This window comes from Schistocerca piceifrons, chromosome X, assembly GCF_021461385.2.
Source record: "Schistocerca piceifrons isolate TAMUIC-IGC-003096 chromosome X, iqSchPice1.1, whole genome shotgun sequence".
NCBI lineage: Eukaryota > Metazoa > Arthropoda > Insecta > Orthoptera > Acrididae > Schistocerca > Schistocerca piceifrons.
The window spans coordinates 189,089,108-189,107,727 of NC_060149.1; the positions used below are offsets into that span (position 1 = coordinate 189,089,108).

At 40.6% G+C, this 18,620-nt stretch overlaps 1 protein-coding gene across 2 annotated transcripts in view; it reads left to right on the top strand.

The window, feature by feature from the left end:
* The window catches only part of LOC124721448 (tyrosine-protein phosphatase 99A-like), a 524,901-nt gene that overhangs the window by 379,681 nt on the left and 126,600 nt on the right, over positions 1-18,620 (top strand). For both annotated transcript variants that reach the window (XM_047246429.1, XM_047246430.1), the window contains one exon: positions 2,968-3,182. In XM_047246429.1, the coding sequence (XP_047102385.1) occupies positions 2,968-3,182 (215 nt within the window). The remainder of the gene's footprint in view (positions 1-2,967; positions 3,183-18,620) is intronic.

The following is an 18,620-nucleotide window of genomic DNA, read 5'->3' on the forward strand; positions in this document are numbered from 1 at the left end:
CATTTTACAATTTATTACAATAAATGTTATTTTGTAATTAGTGTACAAAGTATGTTTTGGAAATGGGTACATTTTTTTGTATAAATCTTGCATCTAAAATCATTAAAACCTCACCTAAGACCATTACCATATAAGGAAAATTTTTCCTTCCACCAGAAAAATTCTGATCTGAAAGAGATAATAATTGGTACATTTTATGTGAAGATAAGATTCATCATTGGTTTGGACAACAATAAGGTAATGACAGCTATTACATAATTTATCATCATCATCCTGCTAGTTGTTTTCCCTAACACACCTCTGACAACCGCACACTCTCTAGTGCTCATGCTGTGGCAGGTAGCGATGTACTGCCTACTGGAGGGTGCAACCTTTCCAATTTTGGTTGTTCATGACATTGCCAACAAATAGGTATGGGATGACCTGCAAGCTGAGATCACTACACCAGTCATAATGATATTGTAACTAATGTCTGCAAGTATGATTATGTTCTATTGCATACCCATGGATGAATAGAAGGAAATGGATGACTGTTATGGTGTTATTGCATATTATTGCTGTATTATTGTTGCTATTTCATGTTAATGCTGTTATGATGATGGCGAACGAGTTGTCGCCAATGTTGACTGGTGGTCAATGCTAAACAGAAACACACAAATCACAGCAGGTTTGTCAGTAACATTGATAAGGTGCTGGCTGCATGGTCTGGATCTGCAATGACTAAAATAATTAGAAGTGATTGGTAAAAAATAATATATATTGTACTTAACTGGTTGTACAGGATTCTTCTTGGCTGCATACATATAATTATAAACAGATAGCTATTTAGGCCTCAATTAGGCCATATGTTACTAAGCACCTTGTTAGAAGTTGCTTCCTATCAGCTGAAGGCTATGCTACTTTAATGCTTGACATCCGTAGCAAGAGTGGACGATAGCTCACTAGAAACTTGATACAAGCCGCGGAGCAGCGCTAGCGGCACTGGTCGTGACTTGCGGGTCCAACGATACTCATACGGACCGCGGTCGATAACTGAAACCCCTAACAAGTGTGGTATTGAACGTTGATACCACAAATGTGATCTGAAAAGCTCCTGTAATGGAGTTGTGACCAGCATTCTTAATGGACAGTTTGGGTTTCTAGCACATCTACTGGAGATTTTAGAGTTTCAATGCTGAAGAAAATAATAGCACAATTTTCTTCAGAACTTGTATGATGTAATTTCTTATTGCATTATGCTATATATTCTAACACAGTAAAGCTCAATATCAAGTTCAGTCTTTGAGAGCATTGAGAAAAGTCAGCAAATTTATTGGCACTTTTGTATCATGCTCCCATGAAAATTAACTGTACGATTAAGAAAAAAGTGCAAATAGGCACACACTCTGAGTGTTCTGTACAAGCTTAGTTATGTATATAGATAGATCATGTATAGGTTTCGATGAGTGAGTTTGTGGCGATCATAATATGTGATGCAAATGGCCATATCTTTTTAATGCATTGTCTTTACTTACTTTACTTTCCATGTGGCAAGGGCCTTATCGACCATACACCTGCTCTATGAGCCTCTTCCACTTCTGCCTGTCCAATGCCCTGTTTGTCCAGTTGCTGTTGCTGTTCATCCTAGTTGTGTCCTCCCGAGTGTTATCCCACCATCTGATTCTAGGTCTCATTCTTCCTCTCGTTCCATCTATTGTTCTGCTGAATGCCATTCTAGGTAGTCTATTTTCTGTCATTCTTGGTATATGGCCTGCCCAATTCAACCTTCTCCTCTTGAGCACTTCGACGATGTTATGGTGTTTGTACAGCCCTCTTAATTCTCCATTTCGTCTTATTCTCCATTCCATGTTATTTTCATCACATACAGGTCCAAAAATTTTCCTTAGTACTTTTCTTTTAAATATTAACAGTTTTTCTTTATCTTTCTTTCCAAATATTAATGTTTCACATCCATATAACATCACAGGTATAATGGTCGATTGATATAAGTGGATTTTTGAAGTTACTGCTAAGTGATCTTTTTCTTAGAATTTTGATGAAACTGTTGCTTTTGATAAATGGGCATCTATTTCTATACCTGTTCTGTTGTTATTACTAAAAAGTCTTCCTAGGTACTTGAAGTGGTCAACAGTCTTGAAATTGAATCCATCTACAGTCAGAGGTGCATCTTTTCTGGTTTTCTTACTTATGGGAAGGTATTCTGTCTTCATTAACATGTAATCCTGTTTTCTCAGCAAGTAATTTTGCATCATTCTGATTAATTCTCTTTTGGAACTACTTATTAGCGCTACATCATCTGCGTAGGAAAGTCTTGTAATGTCCCCTTGTGGACTGGTTTTAGAAAATTCTCTATCGATCTTCTCTAGGACAAGGTTAAATAAAATAGGTGAAAAGTCATCCCCTTGTCTCAGTCCAGTGTACACCTTAAAATCTTCAGTTTCTCCTACTGGTGTCTTTAAGCAACATAAAGTTTCATCTATACACATTTTAACTAATCTGATTAATTTTGAAGGTATTTTAAATTCCTTCATTATATTTAGGAGTGTCTGTCAGTATATGCTATCATAGGCCTTTTTTTAAAAAATCTATGAATAATATGTGGACATCTACATTGAATGCATTGTCTTAGAATCTTAAATTTTTTACACCATCAAGGGATCGTAGATCTTAACATTGGACAAATTTCAGCATGATACTTCTACCTATTCCTGAAAGAAAGGGATCAAAACAGACAGACAGACAGAAAAGTGATCCTATAAGGGTTCCGTTTTTACTGACTGAGGTACAGAACCATCAAAATGAAGATCAGTTTTAAATAACTAGATAACAATGCAACAGCCTGAAAATACTGTCTCCCTCATTGAAGAGGAGCATTTCTTTCTTACTTAAACCTCTGATTTTTTTTAACAGGTATGTATGTTTTTTTCAGTGGAAAATAAAAGTTTATTGAATTGATGTTTATTTCAGATGATCACAGCAGAGTACAACTACTTCCCATACCAGGCCAGAAGAAATCGGTTGACTATGTAAATGCAAATTACATTGATGGATTTCAGCAGTCCCGAGCTTACATTGGCACCCAAGGCCCATTGCCTTCTACTTTTGATTGTTTTTGGCGTATGGTGTGGGAACAGAGAGTTGTAATTATTGTGATGATCACCAATCTTGTGGAGAGAGGACGGGTAAGTTTTATAATTCATTTCATTAGTGGTAGTAGAAGTAGTTATTGTATTGAATTACTTACTTGATTTTAGATCTTTGCTACCTTATTTCTCATAGCCTTTATTGTAAAATATTGTAGGTTTGAACAGTTATAGTATTTTCCTATGATAATGCTACAAACTGAGAAAAAATAGAAGAGGGAGGAAGCATAAATTTGAAATGCAAAATGATGATCCATAAACACACAAATATTCATTCTGCTAACACTCTGTAGAGAAGTCACAGTGTTACAATTGTGATGAACAGTTAAGTCAAATCTTGAGTCAAAATGTGATTAAGTTTATGTTGGTGATCACGTAATCATCCTCTCTCTTATTAGCTTCCCTTTAAGTGCAATAATGTTTGCACAATTGTTTTAAGATAGCACTCAAACATTTCACTGAATGACTGTTATAGCTTATCGTTTCAGTGTGATCGAGTCGCAGAAAATAACTGTGCAGTTCTTGTAGAGCTCATTTGCCAAGTTAATTATTTTCTATGTGTCATCATTTGTAAAATATTTTTTTCTGGGTCATCTTTAGAAAAAGAAGCAAGCACCAATGTAAGAATCCTTGTTGTATACACACAGCTAGAATGGGAAGAAGACATTGTATCTTGGAGAAACTGTGATGACGCCTTACTTGAACGGAGTATTTGTTAACCATCATAACACAAATTTTCACTGCTTTTTTGATATCAATGTTTTTAGCAAACTGAAATCAGTAGTCTGCAAGGTCACTTTCCAAATTTTTCTCATTACTGATTTCAAATTTTTCTAAACCCACAATCGGTACAAAATTAGTAATGTGATGGTGGCAGTTAATAAGTATCTACTAGAATAACGCCAATGGTGATTTCTCTAACAAAGCTAATTTAAATTCTTCTATGCCTCCATGAAATCTGGAGGCTACTATTTTGAATAAGAGCTGCAAGTTTAGTCTTTGTAACTCAAATGTAATTAAATGATCAAATTTACAAACAGGGTTCTTCATTTTTTTGTTTCAGTTTACTAGCTGCCCAAAAATATGAAATATAGTTTTTGACTGATTCACCCATAGACCACAGTTCCTTATAAGGAATTAACTCATCTTACATTCCCATTTAATCACTAAAGTTTAATATATTACAAAAATACCTTTCATGCACAGCATTATTTTGTAGATTCATGAACAGTTAATGCTGCATAAGTTGAGTATCACAATGCATCAGAAAGTAAAATTGCTATATGCTTAACCATGAATAGATTTTCACACTTGGTTTTGAAGAAAAAGTAAAGTATAGAATGTGATAAACATAACTTCAAGAACTCTATACTGTGCTTCACCTTTTACATTAAGCTTTTGGTGTAAAAAAGACCAGACTGAACAGTGTGACAGTTTTCTGTATTCCATGTTTCACAATATTATAATCAGTGGGTACAATGATAATATACTATTTCTTTTACTGATAAGTTCATATCTTTTTCCAGAGTCCCATGTAGCTTACTTTCTTTCTTACACATGCATTATCTATGTTATTTAAGCTAGAGAAACTAGTGAACCACACTATATTAATCACAGATTGTATTGCTTTCATTGTTTCATTGCATTCAGGATTAATAATCACCAATGGACAACTAGTGTTTACAGTTAGGGCTCCCAGTTTGCTGAATTTGCTTCTTCAGTGTATCATCAAAAGATTAAACAGTTGATTTAGAATGAGAATGGTTTAGATTTAGATTACACCCTCAGATCAAGTTCTCTGGGCAGTGAATTGTCTTTATGGAAACCCCCCCCCCCCCCCCGCCCCCCCCGCCCCCAAGCTGTAATAATATTTTATCTTGCTTTCTTTCTAATTTTTATAAATAACTTTATAAAGTTTGAATTATTTAGGAATAAAGGAGATGACTCATGTAAAGGCAGAAGTGCTACATGGTCAACAGATACACACATAAAAAGTACAGACACACACACACACACACACACACACACACACACACACACACACACGTATGCCTGTCTCCCTGCATTTTGCTTATTCGACTGCCAACTCTTTCCTGACCCACGATTAGTGTGCTGGAGTGAGGTGAGTGTGCAGTGTGTGGTGGGGTGACGGATGGAGAGAGGCAGGAGGCAGAGAGGGGGTTGGGGGGGGGGGGGGGCATCACTAGGGCATGAGATGGTAGCACACAACTAGTTGACAGTAAGGATCCAGATGGCATGGATTGTGAAGCAGCCACTGAAATCTCGCATGTTGTGCTCTGCTGCATCTCGCGCCACTGGGTGGTCCACCTTGTTTTTGGCAACTGTTTGACAGTGGCTATTGATTCTGCTTGATAGCTGGTTGGTTGTCATACCAATGTAAAACACAGTGCAGTGGTTGCAGCAGAACTGGTACATAACATGGCTGCTTTCACAGGTGGCTCGACCTCTGATGGGGTAGGATAAGCCCATGACCAGGCCGGATTAGGAGGTGCTGGGGTGGGTGGATAGGGCAGGTCTTCCATGATGGAATGATCCCTGTGGCAGGGGATTGAGGGTGGGAGTGGCATAGGCATGCACTAGGATGTTGTGGAGGTTGGGTGGGCAGCAGAACACCACTTTGGGAGGGGATGGAAGTATCTCGGGTGATGTCCCTCATTTCAGAGCCTGATGATAGATAATCAAAGCCCTGTTGAAGGATATGGTTCAGTAATTCCAGTCCCTGGTGGTACTGGGTGCCAAGGGCAGTGCTTCTTTGTGTTTGGTTCTTGGTATGGATGTGAGGTTCAGGTGTGTGTGGAGATATGGCATGGGAGATCTGTTTGTGTATTAGGTCTGGAGGGTACTGTGTGTCTGCAAAGGCCTTTGTGAGGCCTTCAGCATATTTGGTGAGCAGAGTTCTCATCACTGTAGATGTGTCTGTCATGAGTGACCAGGCTGTAAAGGAGGGAGATTTTGGTGTGGAAGTGGTGTCAGCTGTCAAAGTGCAGGTGGGGGGTGGGTGGATTACTCCTACAGCTTCAGGAAGGAATTCCATTCTGTAAGCTAGCAAAGTAAAATTCTGTATTTTCCCCATGCTCACAACTTTACTTCCACCATTACCTTGTCTTCTACCTTTCTACCTTTGAGGCGTGCTTGGGTAGCTCAGTTGGTAGAGCACTTGCCCGCGAAAGGCAAAGGTCCCAAGTTCAAGTCTCGGTACGGCACACAGCTTTAATCTGCCAGGAAGTTTCATATCAGCACACAGTCCACTACAGAGTGAAAGTTTCGTTCTGGAAACTTGAAAACAGCTTAATCTGGAATATGGGTTTTCAGTTTGATGTTATCTATTTTAATTTATGAGCAGTAACAGTTTTAGTGGATGTGTTTATTCATGAAGCAGTGTTTCAGTGTGCATAACCTCAGTGAATAGTGCTATAGGAAGATGTTCTTTATTGTACTGGATAAGACCACTACAGAGGCTTATAAAATGTGAAAATGGGATTATATTGTCCTTCTCTTAAATTGTGAAAGAAGTTTTTGATTGTGTTCATATTTCGAAAGTGGGCATAAGTATTTGGAAGATGGCTCATAGCATGGGAAACATTCAGTGTTGGTTATTTCTTAGTTGCTTTACTCTTTCAGTATCCTAATTTTATTGACTACCTCTTGTTTCTCATTCTTTAACCTGTAATTGATACAGAAAATGTGACAGAAACCAAAAAAAGAAAAGGCTCAACACAACAGTAAGCCTGGCTTCATAAAGAGTGAGGCTGTTGTGTGGATACTTTAATGGCAGTTGGTTGTGAGTATTTGCAAATGACTCAGACTGTAGACCACCATGTGGAGAGGAATGGTGTTACCAGCCTCCACCCATGTTTTGTGCTTCTGTGAGGATGACAGTAACTGCCAAAATATTTTGTATAACCAAAACTAAACCTGTTGCATTAATCAACATATCCAATGAAGATACCTATTGCAACTACTTGTTTATCAGTCATGAGAAACAGTATGAAAATCTAGGCAAACTGAACCAAAAGTTATGATACAAGGCCAAGTGTGGATATTTGTCACATAATTTAATTAGTTATAGAAAACATTTAATGTATAAAGATATTTCATTAAAAGTTTGACCACTTCTTTTAATCATTTCACATCCAATCAAAGCCATGCCTTTGTGTGGTAGTTTGTTCTTGTTCATGTCCGTATGAAAGGAAACTTCATATTCTGCCTTCTCTTAAAAGATGAGTCATCACTAGAATCATTTGTGTACAGACATATTACAAAAATAAAATGTACATAAGTATGTATGAATGTTCCACATCTCCTCCTAAACTGTTTGACTGACTTCAACCAAACTTGGTACACATATCACTTACTGTTTGGAAATAATTTCTGTTTGATACGAACCACCTCTCTATCAAAGGGGTGGGGGTGAAAAACAGTTAGCCCATGATGCGCGAATAACCGTATTTCATTCACACAGTATTTGAAGATGAGAGCATTTAGTGACCTGTAACAAACTTTACACATAATTTCAAACTTTTATGAAACTTTTTCTTGCTGACAACCCCACAAAATAATGGAAGGAAGAAATTTTTTATCACTTACAACATTCATGTAGTAAAACTGCCATATGTAGCATATGTTAAATTATTATTTCTTTACTACTGATTGTATTCATGACACAGTTTGCAGAGAGTATTCACACATACCACTGAATGTACCATCAAAATTATATCATTGTATAACATATAGTTCAGGAGATACAATGTTATAAGCACTGAGATGCATGGAAAACTGCTGCATCATGCATGACATTCAAATTTATTGCTTCTTTGCTACTAACTCTCTTTGATACACATTTTTCTGACAGTACCATATATGCTACGGAATGTACCTAGAAAATAAAGCATTTTACAATGCTTAGGTCAGGAGATATAGTGTCATTTAAAAACATTGAACTGAATGAAAATGAAAGTGCAGGGCGAAATTCACTAAAGATGTGTACAAATACTTGTGAACTATGTGAAATATATTTGACATGTGCATATGCTTGCAAAGTCATGGGTAGACAATCCATCCTAAACCCCTGGAATGATTTCAACGAAACATGGTACACTCATTAATTATGACCTGGAAAGAAATACTGTTGGGGTAAGAAGTACCAGCCTCCTATTGGTATGGGGTAACAATATTGAGAGAGAAGGGGGAAGAACAAGAGGGGCAGAGAGAGGGGGAAGTAGAAAGGACAGAGAGAGGGTAGATCAGGAGATGGACAGACACAGGGTAGAGAAGGAGATGGATAAAGACAGGGGGGAGGAAGAGATGGGCGTAGTGGAGGAAGAGAAGACAGACAGAGAGTGTGTGTGGAGGAGATAGACAGAGGGGGGGGGGGGGGGGGAGGAGACGGGCTGAGAGGGGGGAATGAGGAGATGTACTAATAGAGGATTACAATAAACACATAACCAGACAATGCCAGGTACTCACCTAGTTTATAATAAAGTCATGAACTGCTATCTCCATGACACTCTTGTGCCTCCTATAACCATCTTCCACTTCTTGCACTTTTCTGCAAGAGCCTTCCCAGTTGTTTACAGTAACAGACTGAAAGGCAGCATCCACAGTTTTCTGAAGGTCTGCTCAAGACATATCTCCAGAGACATTGTACTCGCTCGTATGACAAATAATATTGTCCTATGTCAGTTCAGTTGCATTCAGCTTGCAGTTGTATGGTGGTATGTGATGCTTTTAGCCAATTTGTGAACTTTGTAGGGCTTTTCATACGATTTGTTTGTCTACACTAGGGGATAAAGTTTGCCCTTCATCATGCTGTCATTGCATTTTACCCTACTTCTTTTGCAGCCATTCATTCATTGACATTTGAGTAATGTATTGTGAGTGTATTTTAAATCTGCTTACAATGGAAAGATCCATTTTTCATATTAGTGATAGAATAGGGTGGAAAATTTATGGTATTATCTCTGAAAAACTATTTCTTGAAATTTGCAGAGTTCATGTATCCATGATAGTTTTGTCATGCTGATTTTGCCCAGAATATCAACTGTGATTGGGTGGCAAACTTCCCCTCTAGAAATAAAAATAGATTCTGTAAATAGTGATCTTGTAAAACTCAACTTTCTCCATTCATCCATAGGATACAGGAGGTAGTAAATAATGGTACATATAGTTGAACTATATGAATAACAGTGCAACACTTTCAGTAGAGCGTTTTCAATCTATAAGCAATTCCCTTTGTTGATTCTAACAACATAACAATGTAATTTACGCATTGGATTACATACACTGAAAATATATCAAACAATATAATTATCGATTTTCACAGCCATTTCCTATTATAAAACACTTGTTGTTTATGCACAGCTAGTGAGATGTGATGCAAATTTTCTCATATTTTTCTGTAGTCAATAAAACACCAGTAACAATTTACTTTTTCAGCTACACTCACGTTTTCCTTTAGTTTTTAACAGATATGTATACATTATCGGAGGTTGAAAGAAAAGAAAAAAAAAATAATAATAATAATGGCCCTCATACTTTGGTAAAGAATGTTGAAGAATGAATAATTTTGTGTTATCCAAATGCTGAATACTGTCTTCAATATTATTATAATGGTGGTTGTAATATCACAGTAGTGAGAAACTCATTGACTATCCAAACTATCATGAAGCTACTGCATATTTTGTTTTAACTGCAACCTTCCATGTGAATGTGAGCTGACAGTTAAATTGTTTCAAAGTTAATATCCCCATTTTATATGTCTTTTGTTTACTTCTATTATTTTTTAATTGCATCTACTGGGGGCAATACTACCCTGAGGATGAGTACCAAAATGTGCTCTTAAAAAGGTTGTCATTATTTAGTGTGCAAAAACTACACTTGTATTTGTCCTTTTTTCCCCATGGTATAGAGATATCAGCCTTGACTAGCAATCAAAAAATGCTGAATTCCTGGGCTTGAATCCAGCCACTTCGTAAATTTTAAATAAAAATCATCGACAATGACAGCTGAAGACTCCAGTACAAGGAGTCACCCTCATTCTGCCAGTGGATCTGTCAAAGAGAAAGGAGGAGTGGGCAGATTTTCAGGGCAACCTTTTACACTTGGTGTGGGAAGCTGTCTCTAAAAGATGGAAGAATCAGCACTGGTCAATGGCATGAGGATGTAGAAGGCAATGGAAACCAGTACAATGAAGGTGAATAATGTGCATCCATACTACATGTGGCCTGTAATTAAAAAAGTGTTATGAAGATCTCTCCATTGACGAAAGATTTTAGATTAGGTTCTGATCCTGATCCCTGGAATGGGATTGCCAAGGTGTGTGTGTGGGGGCGGGGGGGGGGGGGGGGGTAAATCATGAGAAAAAAGTTGAATAACCAGTGAAAGGGTCAGGCTCCATCTCTCAGCTGATATACATCTACAGGGTGGCAAGTTAAGTGTTTATCTTTTTCTGTTGTTTCCTCTTACTGTATTTATTAAATTTGATGTGTGTCTTTTCTTTTTAAGAGGTTTAATTCATGTTTTTGTAAGTGTAAGTTCATTCAGTCTGTAGCACAGTAGTTGCTCACTGAACAACCAGCTACATAGTTAATTAACACATCAGCGCCCATTGCTGACACATCAGGAGGGAAGCATGTTGCATATCTAGGATTCTGTCTGCTTTTATAGATTACTTCTTCAGTTAGTCTTGCTAGGATGGTTAGGATGTGTGCATGCTGTGTGTGGATGCAGGAGGAGCTGTTCACAGTTTGTGAACACCTGAATGCACTTTTGGCTTTGGCCACTCATTTTCTGGCTGCTGCCCGGGCTGTAGTGGTGGTGGAGTGTCTGGCATGTTGCATGGGACACCTCAGGTGTTGCTTATTTTGCCCATGGGCTCTGCTTCTGAGGCACTTTCATTGAACCCAACGTGGTGGACACGCCCTCATAGCAGGGTGAGTGGCAGGTGGTAACGTGTTTGCGTCGCTTGAGGCAGAGGGTCAATGTGGGGACTGGCTGCCTGGTCTTGCCCATTCACTCTGTGGGCAGGTGGCTGCTCCTTCAGCAGGTTCTGAGCAGGCATACGGGTGTGGGTCGTTTACTAGATATTAGGAGCTCCAGTGTTAGGTACATTATGGAACCTCTGAAGTAGACAGCATTCAGAGCTTGAACAAAAGCCAATGTGCACTTGGTATGTGTGCTGGGGGCCTCATTTGAGATGTAGAGGCAGCCTTACCTGTGGCTGCATGCAGGTTGCAGTCATCTGCAAGGTGTGGCTCACATCAACACCGACACTGCCTGTCGAGCAGGTTCTGAGGCCATCCTCAGTAGCTGGCGGGACTGATTAAGACTGCTGGCCTCATGTGCAGGCTGCAAGCAGAGCTTGATATTTGCAGCATTGTTCACAGAGTTAATCAGGGTACTATGGTTTGGAGATAAATGGAAGGTCTCAACCGAAGGCTTCGTCAACTCTGTGATGGTCTTGGCTGCAGATTTCTAACCTGGGTTATTGTGTGGGGATTTGTAGGGCTCCTCTTCATAGGTCAGGGGTGCACAACACAAAGGAAGCAGCTACTCGGGTAGCAGAGTACTTGTGGAGTGCACATGAGGATTTATTAGGCTAGTTGATAAGTTGAGGTGCTCTGATGAACAATCACTGGTTGATAGGCAGCAAGGGAAATCTAACAGCATTCAGAATAATTCTTGGGGCCGAGAGCTGGCTGAAATCTGAAGTCAAAAGCTCTGAGATATTTAGCGGGTCATGGAACATTCATCAGAAAGACAGATAGAGGCCATAGGAGGGGAAGTGTTCATTGCAGTTTACCAAAATATTGTCTCTATTGAGGTCGAAGTTGAGTGTGACATTGAAATTACCTGATCACATATAACAGGTGTAGGTGAAACAAAGTTAGTTGTTGGATGTTTTTACCAGCCACCCACTTCCACTGTGACAGTTCTAGAATCATTCAAATAAAGTCTATTGTCAGTAGTGTTAAAATACCCAGATGACGCAGTTCTAGTTGAAGGTAACTTCAACCTACCGAGTTTAGACTGCAGTGTCTATGGATTCATTGTGGGGTATACAGACAGACAGTCATGCAAAATACTTTTGAACACATTTTCTGAAAACTGTCTTGAGCAACTAGCTCAGCAGCCGACACACAATGGAAATATCTTAGACCTGGTAGCTACAAATAGGCTGGATCTTATTCACAGTGTCAGTACATTTGTATATAATAAACTTTATTGAGACTGAGTAGCTTATGTCCACAGATCAGCATGGCTTTACAAAGCATCACTCATGTGAAACTTGTGTTGCCCTTTTCTCACACCATATATTGTGAACTATGGATAAAGGACAACAGGCAGATTCCACATTTCTAGATTTTCAGAAAGCATTTGACACTGTGACTCATTGCTGGCCTCCCCTGCAGGTCTGGGGGTTAGACTAGGCCCAAGGTTTTCCGGCAGATGACACGCCATGAAGCATAGTACATCCTCTCTTGCTGGTGGTTGAACACCAGCAGTCTCTAAGCGGTCAAAGAAATAAGACCCCAAATCGTCCCCCCGCCTCCCCCATCACACCAATGGGAGGAACACCAGGCTTAAGGCAGTTAGGTAGTTAGGAAGCAGTAGCCAACTGAGATGGACGCAGCAGCAAGGAAGTAACTGCTTTTGTAACATTTACGAGTTCCTAACCAGGAGCAAATTTTATATCATCTGTGTGCTTTAATAGTTTAGTTTCTTGAGTTTCTGCGTGTAAATTTAATATCTATAGCCACAGTTCTCGCGTTTTCGTTTGTGTCGGAAAGTAAACCGATTTTGTGACATATTAAAAGTTCCTAATCAGGGACGAATTATTTAGTTTCACCAGAGTGCTTCGGTAGTTAGGTTTTTTAATCTCTATGTATTATCACACACAGTTCCTGTGTTTTCGTCACGGTTTACAGTAGAGTTGCACAGCACATGCCGATGGTCCATTTATCTGCATAGGTTAGTTTTCTATGGTCGTTAGTATGGACAGGAACTGCGATTGCTGTGTGCAAATGCAAGCCGAGTTGGTGACACTTCACTCTCAGCTTCAGGCTGTGATGGCTTCAGTTATACAGCTTGAGGCTGCAGTGAGTGGGCACCACTTTTGTGGGCCGGCCGTGGGGATCCAGTGGACATCCAGCATGTCCGAGTCCTCCGATTGGTCCTCACCAGTGGCCAACCCAGTTACTACTCGCACTGAGGTTGACCCCTCACCTGTGGTTGAGTGGCAGGTTGCCCCAGGGTGAAGCAGGTGGCGAGAGACTTCCCAGGTGGCTGCACATAAGACCTCCCCAGTTTGTCTGACAAACAGGTTCTAGGTGCTGTCTGTGGCTGACACTGTCTCTGAGCCTGTCCTGTTTCAGAGGAAACCACTCAGCCTGCAAGATCTGGGCAATCACAGAGGGTGGGATTATTGGTAGTTTGGAGCTCCAACGTTAAGCGCATTAAGGGCCCCCTTATGGACTTGACTGACAAGAAGGGAAAGAAAACCAATGTGCACTCCGTGTGTGTACCAGGTGTAGTCATTCCAGATGTGGAAAGGGTCCTCCTGGAAGCCATGAAGAGCACAGGGTGTAGCCAACTGCAGGTGGTTACACATGTCGGTACCAATGATGTGTGTCACTTTGGATCAGAAGAGCTTCTCTCTGGTTTCGAGCGGCTAACAGTAGAGGTGAAGGCAGGCAGTCTCGCTTGCAAGATCAAAGTAGAGCTGACCATCTGCAGCATAGTTGACAGGACCGATTGCGGACCTCTGGTACAGAGCCGAGTGGGGGGTCTGAATCAGAGGCTCCGATGGTTCTGCGACCGTGTAGACTGCGGATTCCTCAACTTGCACCAAAGGGTGGTTGGGTTTCGGGTTCTGGTGAATAGATCAGGTGTCCACTATATGCAGGGGCTGTGTGGCGAGGACTGGGCAGTATTTTAGGTTAGAGGGTCTTGGGAAAACGCAAGAAGGGCTTCAGTCACAAAGGGTGCAGGCCAAACACAGGAAGAACGTAGATACAGGAACCATTGGTATAATAGTTGTAAATTGTCATAGCTGTGTTGGGAAAGTACCAGAGCTCCAATCGCTAATAGAAAGCACTGATGCTCAAATCGTTATAGGCACTGAAAGCTGGCTGAAACCAGATATAAGGTCAGCCAAAATTTTTGCGAAGAACCTAATGGTGTTCCAAAAGGATAGGCTAAACACAGTTGACAGTGGCGTGTTTGTTGCTTTCAGAAGTAGTTTAACTTGTCGCGAAATTGAAGTAGATACTTCCTGTGAGTTATTATGGGCAGAGGTCATTGTTGGCAGCAGGAATAAAATAATAATAGGATCCTTTTACCGACCTCTGAATTCAGATGATACAGTTGCTGATAGGTTCAAAGAAAACTTGAGTTTGATTTCAAACACGTACCCGACTCACACGATAATAGTTGGTCGTGACTTTAATTTACCCTCGATATGTTGGCAAAAATACATGTTTAATTTCAAAGGTACGCATAAAATATCACCCAAAATCGTGCTAAATGCATTCTCTGAAAATTATTTCGAGCAGTTAGTTCATGAGCCCATGCGAATAGTAAACGGTTGTGAAAACACACTTGACCTCTTAGCAACAACTACACAAAAAAGCAGATAAAAATTCACTTGACGCTTCCTGAGAGATAATCTTCACTCATTCCAAATTAATAATATAAGTGTAGACCAAATGTGGCTTGAATTCAAAGAAATATTATTGGCAGCAATTGAGAGATTTCTACCAAATAAATTAACAAACGACGGAGCTGATCCTCCTTGGTACACGAAACGGGTTAGAACACTGTTGCAGAAACAATGGAACAAACATGCCAAATTTAAACAGATGCAAAATCCCCAAGATTGGCAGTCTTTTACAGAAGCTCGAAATTTACCGTGAACTTCAATGTGAGATGCTTATAACAGTTTCCACAACGAAACTTTGTCTCAAAACCTGGCAGAAAATCCAAAGAGATTCTGGCCGTATGTGAAGTATGTTAGCGGCACGAAACAATCAATGCCTTCTCTGCACAATAGCAATGGAGATACTATCGAAGACAGCACTGCCAAACCAGAGTTACTAAACACAGCCCTCCAAATGCCTTCACAAAAGAAGATGAAGTAAATATTCCAGAATTCAAATTGAGAACAGCTGCTAACATGAGTAACGTAGAATTAAATATCCTCGCAGCAGTGAAGCAACTTAAATCACTTAATAAAAGCAAGTCTTATGGTCCAGACTATATACCAATTAGGTTTCTTTCAGAGTATGCCTGATGCATTAGCTCCATTCTTGACAATCATATACAACCATTCGCTCGACGAAAGAACTGTACCCAAAGGCTGAAAAGTTGCACAGGTCACACCAATATTCAAGAATGGTGGTAGGAGTAATCCACTAAATTACAGGCCGATATCATTAACATTGATATGCAGCAGGATTTTGTTACATGTATTGTGTTCAGACATTATGAATTACCTCAAAGAAAACAGTATATTGACACACACAGTTAATATGGGTTTAGAAAACATCATACCTGTGAAACACAACTAGCTCTTTATTCACATGAAGTGTTGCGTGCTATTGATAAGGGATTTCAGATCAATTCCGTATTTCTGGATTTGCGGAAGGCTTTTGACACTGTACCACACAAGAGGCTTCTAGTGAAAGTGCGTGCTTATGGAATATCGTCTCAGTTATGTGACTGGATTTTTGATTTCCTGTCAGAGAGGTCATAGTTCGTAGTAATTGACGGAAAGTCATTTAGTAAAACAGAAGTGATTTCTGATGTTCCCCAAGGTAGTGTTATAGGCCCTTTGCTGTTCCGTATCAATATAAATGATTTGGGAGACAATCTGAGCAGCCATCTTAGGTTGTTTGCAGCTGATGCTGTCATTTATCGACTAATAAAGTCATCAGAAGATAAAAAAAATTGCAAAATGATTTAGAAAAATATCTGAATGATGCGAAAATTGGCAGTTGACCATAAATAACGAAAAGTGTGAGTTCTTGCACATGAGTGCTAAAAGGAATTGGTTAAACTCTGGTTACACAATAAATCAGTCTAATCTAAAAGCCATAAATTCAACAAAATACCTAGGTGTTACAGTTATGAACAACTTAAATTGGAAGGAACACATGGAAAACGTTGTGGGGAAGGCTAACCAAATACTGCGTTTTATTGGCAGGACACTTAGAAAATGCAACATATCTACTAAGGAGACTGCCTACATTACGCTTGTCCATCGTCTTTTAGAATACTGCTGCACAGTGTGAGATCCATACCAGATAGGACTGACAGCATACATCGAAAAAGTTCAAAGAAGGGCAGCATGTTTTGTATTATCACGAAATATGAGAGAGAGAGTCACAGAAATGATACAGGATTTGGGCTGGACTTCATTAAAAGAAAGGCGTTTTTTGTTGCGACAGAATCTTCTCAAAAAATTCCAATCACCAACTTTCTCCTCTGAATGTGAAAATATTTTTGTTGACACCAACCTACATAGGGAGAAACAATCACCACGGTAAAATAACAGAAATCAGAGCTTGTATGGAAAGATATAGGTGTTCCTTCTTTCCGTGCACTATACGAGATTGGAATAATAGAGAATTGGGAAGGTTGTTTGATGAACCCTCTGCCATGCACATAAATGTGATTTGCAGAGTATCGATGTAGATGTAGATGTAAGGATGGCAGTGAAACTTATTCACCCCAGTACCTGGTATGTACGAGAACTGATGGGGAATCTTTCTTGTCAGTGAAACCTCAGTTTTTTGTGGAGCTTTTAGAGGACAAATTTGGGGAGGTGAAGGGCTTGACCAAAATGCGGTCAGGGTCGGTCCTGATCAAAATAACATCCTCTGCCCAGTCATGGGCACTACTCGCCTGTGACAAGCTGGGGGATGTTTCTGTTTCCATCATGCCCTATAAGAGCTTAAATATGGTCCAGGGTATCATATTTCACAGGCACCTTCTTTTGCAGTCTGACGATGAGCTGCCCACCAATTTAAAGCGATGAAGTGTCCATTTCGCATTTCATCCAGCATGGCACCGGGATCTGAGGGATAATCAGGTTGCCACCTGTGCCTTCATCTTGGCCCTCAAGGGTAACACATTACCCGAGAAGGTCAAGATGATGGTCTACCGCTCTGTAGTGCCATATATCCCACCCCCGCTGTGCTGTAAGTGCTGGAATTTCGGCCATATGTCTTCCTACTGTATTTCCAGCATCACCTGTTGGGATTGTGGACATTCTTCACATCCCAATACTCCCTGTGCTCTGCCTCCCATCTGTGTCAACTGTGGAGAGCACCGTTCGCCTTGCTCACCAGACTGCAGGATTCTCCAGAAAGAAAGAAAAATTGTGGAATACAAGACCTTGGACCGACTGACCTACACTGAGGTTAAGAGAAAATATCAGAGGCTACATCCTATATATATGATGTCAACCTACGCTGCTTCTATGACAATGCTTCTACCATCTTCTGCTCCACTGCATACAGTTGGCTCTCAGAGCCATCAGACTCCACCTGCCTCCTTGATGGTGAGGGGGCCCTTCCCCCCTGTTGCTCCTGCACAGTCTACTTCAGCAGCACCCCCCCCCCCCCCCTCTGACCCCCCAACCAACAGCTGGAGAAGTGTAAGTCTTCTTTGGCTCCTCTTGCTAGGAAGGGATCCCTTGGGTCACTCCCTTTCCAGATTCTACTAGTGGAAAAGCTGACACCCACCAGTGGCCAAAGTGACCACAGGTAGCTGGTCTTAGGGCTTCACGGTCCTCCTCAGTCCCCTCCAGGAAAGCTGGTTCCCGGCAATGCGGACCCCTGCCCTCTCCAGCTATAAGGGATATTACAGCAACCATAATGGCTATGATAGAGCGTTTGGTGGAGTTTGCGTCTATGCCCTGAACTCAGTGTGAGTGAACCTGTGCCCCTTCAAGCCCCTCTTGAAGCTATGGCTGTCAGGATATGGACAACACAGGAAATAACTGTCTGCAATGTATATCTTCCTCCAGATGGTGCAGTACCTCTGAACATATTGGCTGCACTGATTGATCAACTCCCTAAACCTCCCTACTTTTGGGAGATTTTTAATATGCATAGCCCCTTTTGGGGTGGTGCCATGCTTATTGGTCGAGGAAAGGGGCTTGAAAATTTACTGTCACAACTCAACCTCTGCCTCTTAAATACAGGTGCCCCCACACATTTCACTGTGGCACATGGTACATATTCGGCCATTTATCTCTTAGTTTGCAGCCCTGGCCTTCTCCCATCTATCCACTGGAGAGCACATGATTACCTGTGTGGTAGTGACCACTTCCCCATCTTCCTGTCACTCCCCTGGCATCGTGCCCATGGACACCTGCCCAGGTGGGCTTTAAACAAGGCAGACTGGGAAGCCTTCACCTCTGCTGTCACCGCTGAAGCTCCCCCACATGATGCC